The 8174-nt window shown below is 46.6% G+C and overlaps 1 protein-coding gene across 1 annotated transcript in view; it reads right to left on the reverse strand.

The window, feature by feature from the left end:
• Positions 1-8174, reverse strand: part of PPP3CC (protein phosphatase 3 catalytic subunit gamma) — a 31037-nt gene that overhangs the window by 12690 nt on the left and 10173 nt on the right. Inside the window, exons 2-4 of the mRNA XM_057384579.1 lie at positions 8027-8151; positions 2576-2687; positions 1182-1327 (exon numbers count right to left, since the gene is read on the reverse strand). Coding sequence (XP_057240562.1) covers positions 1182-1327; positions 2576-2687; positions 8027-8151 — 383 coding nt within the window. The remainder of the gene's footprint in view (positions 1-1181; positions 1328-2575; positions 2688-8026; positions 8152-8174) is intronic.

Here is an 8174-nt window from a genome sequence, read left to right on the forward strand (position 1 = left end):
AAACCAACCCCAAAGAGAACTGGGAGCAAATGGAAAAGCTCCCTTAAATCCATACAGGAGCCAACCCCACAAGGAAATGGGAGTGAAGGGAAAAGGGCCCCAAATCCACGCAGAAATCAAACCCACAGAAAACTGTGAGTGAAGGGAAAAGCCTCCCCAAATCCACACAGGAGCCAAGCCTGCAGGGAACTGGGAGCAAAGAGAAAAGCCCCCCAAATCCACGCAGAAACCAACCACGCAGGGAAATGGGAGTGAAGGGAAAACCCCCCAAATCCATGCTGGAGCCAACCCCACCAGGAAATGGGAGAGAAAGAAAAAGCTCCCCAAATCCACGCTGGAGCCAATCCCACAAGGAAATGGGAGTGAAGGGAAAAGCCTCCCCAAATCCACACAGAAACCAACCCCAAAGAGAACTGGGAACGAAGGGAAAAGCCCCCCATATCCACACAGGAGCCAAGCCTGAAGGGAAATGGGAGAGAAAGAAAAAGCTCCCCCAAATCCACACAGAAACCAACCCCGCAGGGAAATGGGAGTGAAGGGAAAACCCCCCAAATCCACGCTGGAGCCAACCCCACCAGGAAATGGGAGAGAAAGAAAAAGCTCCCCAAATCCACGCAGAAATCAACTCCAAAGAGAACTGGGAACAAAAGGAAAAGCCCCCCAAAACACAAGTTGGAGTCAACCCTGAAGGGAAATGGGAGAGAAAGGAAAAGCCCCCCAAATCCACGCAGAAATCAAACCCACAGGAAACAGGGAGTGAAGGGAAAACCCCCCAAATCCACACAGGAGCCAACCCTGCAGCAAAATGACAGTGAAGGGAAAAGCCCTCCCAAATTCACACTGGAACCAACCCTGCAGGGAAATGGGAGCAAAGGGAAAAGACTCCCAAAATCCACACAGAAATCAAACCCACAGAAAACTGTGAATGAAGGGAAAAGCCTCCCCAAATCCACACAAAAGCCAACCATGCAGGGAAATGGTAGTGAAGGGAAAACCCCCCAAATCCACGCAGAAACCAACCCCAAAGAGAACTGGGAGCAAAGGGAAAAGCGCCCCCAAATCCACTCTGGAGCCAACCCCAAAGAGAACTGGGGGCAAAGGGAAAAGCGCCCCCAAATTCACTCTGGAGCCAACTTTGCAAGGAAATGGGAGCGAAGGGAGAACCCAGGGAGCTGACTTACTTTCCTAATGTCATCTAGACACGTGATTTCTGGAGACAGGCCCCCGTGCACACACAGGAATTGCTGGTTGAGGAGGGCAGCGAGAGGAAGACAGTCAAACGTGTCCATGCACGCGTCGTACACTCGCTCCGAATACTTGATTCGACCTGGGAGAAGGAATTTGATCAGGCTCTGATCAACCAAAGCACTGATTGATAAATTCAGRGAACCCAGCTGCTGTGGGGATATGGAAACTCTCAGTCTGTGGCTCAAAAATCAAAATTTGCACCTTTGTATCGGTGAAAATAATGATTTTGAATCAAAATTTGCACCTGTGTATCAGTACAAATACTGACTTTGAATCAAACTTTGTACCTGTGTATCAGTGAAAATACTGACTTTGAATCAAAATTTGCATCTTTGTATCAGTGAAAATACTGATTTTGAGTCAAAATTTGCACCTTTTTATCAGTGAAAATACTGATTTTGAGTCAAAATTTGCATCTTTGTATCAGTGAAAATACTGACTTTGAATCAAAATTTGCATCTTTGTATCAGTGGAAATACTGATTTTGAGTCAAAATTTGCACCTTTTTATCAGTGAAAATACTTTGAGTCAAACTTTGCATCTTTGTATCAGTGAAAATACTGATTTTAAGTCAAAATTTACACCTTTGTATCAGTGRAAATACTGATTTTAAGTCAAAATTTACACCTCTGTATCAGTGAAAATACAGACTGTGAGTCAAAATTTGCACCTCTGTATCAGGAATAAAACCCGGACCCAGAATTATCTCCTGAGGTCGGATCCTTGAGCAAGAATTCCCTGAAGGAGCTTTGCATCGCTGTTCTCCCCCTCTTTTATTGCTTGGAATGACAATCATCCATCATTCCCTGACCTTTCCTCGTCACTGCTTCAAAAATATCCGAACTCTGCGCACAAAAATCATCTTTTTAACTGCAAGGTAAATGATCCTCCCCAGCACAAACAGGGAGGAGGCAAATCCTTCCCTYTTTTCCAAGTGTAATCACTGATCCCAGCTGCACAATCTGGAGCTGGAAGTCTTTTGGCACTGATTAAACATTGCTGGGCCTGGAAGTCAGGGAGGGGAGGATGTGTGTGCCTGGCTCATCAGGGGAGATGTGTTCCCATTTTTTGCATCCACGCTGGGTTTTTGCAACTGAAAAACTACATTTGGTGCCCTGCAGAACTCAGAGATTTGGATTTTTGGGGTATTTTTGATAACAGGGGCTGAAACAGAAGGGCAGGAAAACAAGACAACAAGTTTTTACAGCTCTGATGCCATTCAGAGGCACAAAAATCGAAGCCCACGCCTTCTCACGACACCTTTTTTTTTTTTCAAAAATATATTATTTAAATAGATTCCAATCCTTCTCCCACTGCTGATACTTACATTCCTGCTTGAAGGTGAAGTATTCTGTGAGGTGCCTGCACTCGTGGTTCCCTCGAAGGAGGAACAACGTTTTGGGATGGTTTATCTTTAAACTCCATAAATACAGCACGCACTGCAAGAGAGGCAAGGAGGGGATGTCATAAAATCCTTTTCCAGGGAACTCATCAGCCTGAGACTGCATTAAAAGGTTCTGGGAAGACACCCAAGGTGGAACCCGGAGAGAAACCCAGCTCCATAATGGGCAGTGGATTTGCTCCTGGCCAAGCAGGGGAGAAGCCACCGGGATTTCTCTATATTAGGGCTGCCTTGGAGAAGTGACAAATGAGGTCGTGGCCAACAGAAAGCAGCTCGGGGCTGGGTGGGGACAGCTTTGTTTCCAGCTCAAAGAGAAGGAAAAACCCCTTTTGCAGAGCAGCAAAGCAGAAGCAGCTGTTTGCTCCAGATGTTCCACCGGGATGGAGAGCAGCAAGCAGAGCCTTTGTCCATAAAACACCYGGAAAATCCAGCTTCACCTTCCCCACCGATTTCCTCCCTCCCTGGCTTTTCTGCTTACGCTACAGTCACGTGAAGTTCAAGCTCAGAACAGGAAAAGCCGAGGCCAAAAAACGAGCTGAGCTTAGCAAAGCTCTCTGCCTTTGAGCAGGGCTTTGCACATCCCCTCTATGAACAGCAGCACCTGCAAARCCGGCGCCTTTGATGAGACACAGAGCAAAGGCAGCCTCAAACGGGYGTTTTTAGCAGAGATATTTCATGCTGGCTTCCCAAAAAAAGCCTGAGGGGAGGGTTGGGAAGCAGGGAGGGCTCTGTGACAGCAGCACCAGCCCTTATCTCGCACAGTTATCACATTTCCCTTGTGGATGTGGAGCGCTGGGAGGACAATCCCTACCCCAGCAGCTCCAGGATCTGGATTAAAGCTCTAAGAGGAGCTTACCCTCGGGGCTGACAGGAAAAGGTTTTACACCCCACAAYGTTCCCATTCCGAGGCACAGATGGGAACAACCCCCAGAACCCCAATGAAGCAGCTCCCAGTTGGTTCCCAGCACAGCTCTGGTGCTGTTTAAGCACTGAAGTTCAAGGTGAGCTCTGCCTGAATCATCCCAAAACCCCCAGGAGCTGTAAAGCACCACCCGTGCCTCGCTTGGAATTCAACCCCACATTAACAACTTGATTAATTTGGAATTCTAGAACAGAACGGGGCCAAGGCCAGTAGCAGAATCATGTTTTATTGCATCTGTTACCAGGACGAATGCTCCCAACAAAACCATTTATAATTATTCTGGGATTTAAAGCTTTAACCTCGCCGTGTTTGCAAGGGAAATGTCACTTTTCTGGGCTGGCAGGAGGACTTGGAAGTTGCTATAAATGAACCAAATGACTTGGGAGAAAGAAGCAGCCCTGGCATCAAAGCAAGGCAGAGATACAGCATCAATAGGGGAGGGCTGGGGATGTAGGGRAGGCTGGCAGCTCGCAGGGGAGAGATTTTAAAACACATCTGAARGGTTTCAAAGCGAAATGGGGTTGAATTTGGCACCGCAGTTCTTCCTGTGGACACAGTGACCATTCCCTGTGGCTGGAAGTGCTTCCCAAGGATTTGGGGAGTGCCAGRTACCAGGAGGGCACAAAGGACGTTGAAGAACCCTCGAGGGCTCCAGAGGGGTTAGAAGGAGGAATGAGGAGGTTTTTCACATGCCTTGGATGCTTCCCGGTGTTTTGCACGGATCCCTTTCCCGGCGCTGTGCCCAGGAATTGATCAGAGCCTGCTGGCAACAGCCAAGGAGCAAATCCAAACAGTTCCAGCTTTTTGGGCTTAAATAATCTCAAATAATCTCAAATAATCTCCTTCTCTCCTCACCCTGGCTCTCGGTGCGAAGGCCAAAGCCAAGGGTTTGATCCACTTGAAAGCCAAGGGTTTGATCCACTTGGAAAGGGGAGGGAATTCCAAGAGGAATTGGGACTTGCAACCCCAAAAATGCAAGAGGTGCCAAACCTGCCCCCACCATAACCTCTCTCAGCATTCCCCAAATCTGGCATTTSTTGGGAATTTTCACAAATGGAGCCGGCCAGGCCTTCCAGAGTGGGAACAGAGGCAAAATTCCCAAATCCAGCACACCAATTCCAACTTAGAAGGCTGACTGGATCTCTTTAATATTATTCTGGATAAAAAGTATATTAAATCAAGATTAACAGATAATTCYATAATGAGACAGCAATCATGTGTCCTGCCATAATTGGATTGGAAGAGCAGGCCTGGGAAAGGTGTATGCCATCATCACACTGCTTTTCCTGATAAATCCCCTTTTTCCATGGGTTTTATTTCTGGTCACAGCAATTGTTTTGCTTTCTAATTTAACAAAATCATTCTATTCATTGTTTTCCAGCTTCGTGGACCAGGATGGTCCTTCCTCACCCACGAGCACAGACCTCTCTTGTGCCATTCTGGGATTTGGGAATAAAAGCTCARTGAAAGGAGCCTTTTTCCCACTGGGAAGCTGGTGGGAGAATCCTTCAGCAGGGCTCTGGAGGAATTCATCCCAATTTCCGTGCTGCCTGTCAGCCCTGAGCTCTGGAGTTGRGATCTGGGCTGGCAGTCTGGCTGTCACAGCAGCTTTGGGACAGCAAACCCTTCCCAGTGTCCCCTCCCATCRACATTCCAGCTTTCACACGGTTCTTTCCCTCCCTTCTCCCCTGACAGCTCTTTTCTTAAAAAAAAAAACCAACCAATTCACTCTCCATGGCCTCATTATACTGGGAATTCATGTTTTTAAATGAGAATTTCCCCGAGCCAGAGGCCCAGCAAGAATTTGTTGAATGATTTGTTGCCGACATCCAGCTGAGCTGATGAACTGAGAGGCTTTGRGGGGCTTGAAAGGTTTTGTCTGAGCCACAAAATTCCTTCTTTTACGTGGAAAACYGAATGCCTGGAGCCACAGGGAACACCTGGAAGGGATATGTGGCCCTTCCACCTCCTTGGCCCCCACTCTGGCATCTTGTTTCCTGTCTGCCTGCAGCAGGATGCAATTAAACCATCCCCTCGTATTTCATTCYGTTAAAAGGTCACTGTTATAGAATTGTGGAATATCCTGAGCTGGAAGGAATCCACAGGGATCAGTGAATCCAATGAATCCAATTCCTGGCTCTGCTCTGGGCAGCCATGGGATCATCTCCCCGTGGATGCACGAAGCTGTTGTTGACACTCCTCACCTTCCCAGCAGTCAAATTCCAGGGAATTCTGGATGCTTTTCCATCCCTCAGCCTCTGGGACACCCCAAACCTGCTCTTGTTTTACTCTGCCATCCCTGGAAGTGCCCAAGGCCAGGYTGGGTGGGGTTTGGAGMRACCTGGGATGGTGGGAGGTGTCCCTGGAATAGGATGGRATTTAAGGTTCTTTCCAGCCCAAACCATTCTGGGATTYTGTGATAATTCCAGCATGGAGAGACCATGCTGATCCCCAGCACCTCTGGAGATCTGGGAATAAAATCCCCGTGTCAGATCAATCCTGGCCTAAGGGCAGAGAGCAGGAGCTGCACATTTCCCCCCAGAATCTGCAGAATCCACACACAGACACAGAGCCCAACACCTCTCCTTTGAAGGCTCCAAAAAAATCCACCTTTCACCTCAGAAAGGAGCTGCTGTGCCGGGACAGAATCCCTTTTCCAGGCAGGATTCGGGGTTGGAAGGGAGCCAGAGGCTCAATCTGTCAGCCCCTTTCTCCCAAAACCCTCCACAGAATCTTTCCAAGAACCCCTCGTGACAATTCCTCCCCAAAAAAAGAAGATTCCTCTGCAGACCCAGCAGCTCAGCTATTCCTGCAGACTTTTTAATCCCTCYCTTTGTTATTCCAGCTGATTCCTGCCACTTTCCAAGCCCCTGCTCCCCAAAAAACCCTCGATTACATCATTTCCAACAGGGATAAAAGCTCCACTCCCACTCTGCCCTGYCTCTGTGAAAGCAGATGGCTGCAGTCCCGTGGGGTTTGTGGCATTTGCTAATTGCTGTCCCTTCCTGTCCCATCCCAGGTCTCCAGAGCCACCAATAAATCTGCTGAACCCTTTATCCTGCACACCAACAACTCCCAGAGTCTTCAAATCCTAAAACTGAAAGTCCTAAAATCCCAAAACTCTGAGATGCAAAGCCCCAGCACATCCCAGGTGATTTCTGCTCCTTTYTCCTGACCCCATTCTGGTGTTTCCAGCCTCAGGCACGTGGTCCTGCCTCTTCCTGCTCTTTTCCAACATTTGCTCTCCCCCTCTGCCTGGTGGGATCCTGTTGTCAACTGTCCCTCTTCTGTCCCCTGAGTGACAGCTCCAAGTGACACTAAAACTCCACTCCAGAAGGCAGAGTTTGGCCTGGGTGAGGATTCAAAGCTCAGTCATGGCATTGGGATATCATTTTCCTGCCCAAAATCCCATTATGAGTTCCCAACATCATTTTCATCCCATGCAGAACTCGACTGGGGGGTAAATCCAGCATGAGAGATGTGGGTGTGGTGTTTGGACTGGTTCTGAGCTGTGTTTTACTGATTCCGAGCCCTATTTTACTGATTTTAAGCTGCATTTTAACTATTCTGACCTGTATTTAACTGATTCTGAGTTGCATTTGATTCTGAGCTGAATTTTATTGATTCTGAGCTGAATTTGAACTGATTTTGAGCTGTATTTTATTGAGCTGCATTTTGACTTTTTCTGACATGCATTTTACTGATTCTGAGATTAATTTGAACTGATTTTGAGCTGTATTTAACTGATTCTGTGCTGTATTTTATTGACTTGAATTTGAACTGATTCTGAGTTGAATTTAACCCATTTTGAGCTGAATTTCAACTGATTATGAGCTGTTTTTAACTGATCTTGAGCATATTTTATGGAGTTGAACTGATTCTGACTTGAATTTAACCAATTCTGTGCTGAATTTGAATTGATTTTGAGCTGTATTTTACTGAATCTGGGCTGTATTTTATTGAGTTGAATTTGAACTGATTCTGAGTTGAATTGAACCTATTCTGAGCTGAATTTGAACCGATTCTGAGTTGAATTTAACCCACTGTGAGCTGAATTTGAACTGATTCTGAGCTGGTTTTAACTGATTTTGAGCTGTGTTTTATTGAATTGAATTGAACCCATTCTGTGCTGAATTTGAACCGATTCTGAGTTGAATTTGAACCGATTCTGAGTTGAATTTGAATGGATTTTGAGCTGTTTTGAGCTGTACTTTATTGAATTGAATTTGAACTGATTCTGAGTTGAATTTAACCCATTCTGAGCTGAATTTGAACTGATTCTGAGTTGAATTTAGCTGATTCTGAGTTGAATTTGAATGGATTTTGAGCTGTACTTTATTGAATTGAATTTGAACTGATTCTGAGTTGAACTGAACCCATTCTGAGCTGTTTTTCAACCGAGGTTCAACACTTTGGGTTCCCTCAGCACCCCCAAACTCCACTCCCTTTGTCACCTCTATACTGAAGTATCCTCTGTCCACGTAGTCCCCCAGGAAGAGGTAGCGGGTGTTATTGGGTGATCCTCCGACTTCAAACAGCTTCATCAGGTCAAAAAACTGCCCGTGGATGTCACCACACACTGAGGGGAGCAAGAACAGCATA

The sequence above is a fragment of the Malurus melanocephalus genome, unplaced genomic scaffold (genome assembly GCF_030028575.1).
Source record: "Malurus melanocephalus ecotype Western Australia unplaced genomic scaffold, MMel_1.1 scaffold_722, whole genome shotgun sequence".
Classification (NCBI taxonomy): domain Eukaryota; kingdom Metazoa; phylum Chordata; class Aves; order Passeriformes; family Maluridae; genus Malurus; species Malurus melanocephalus.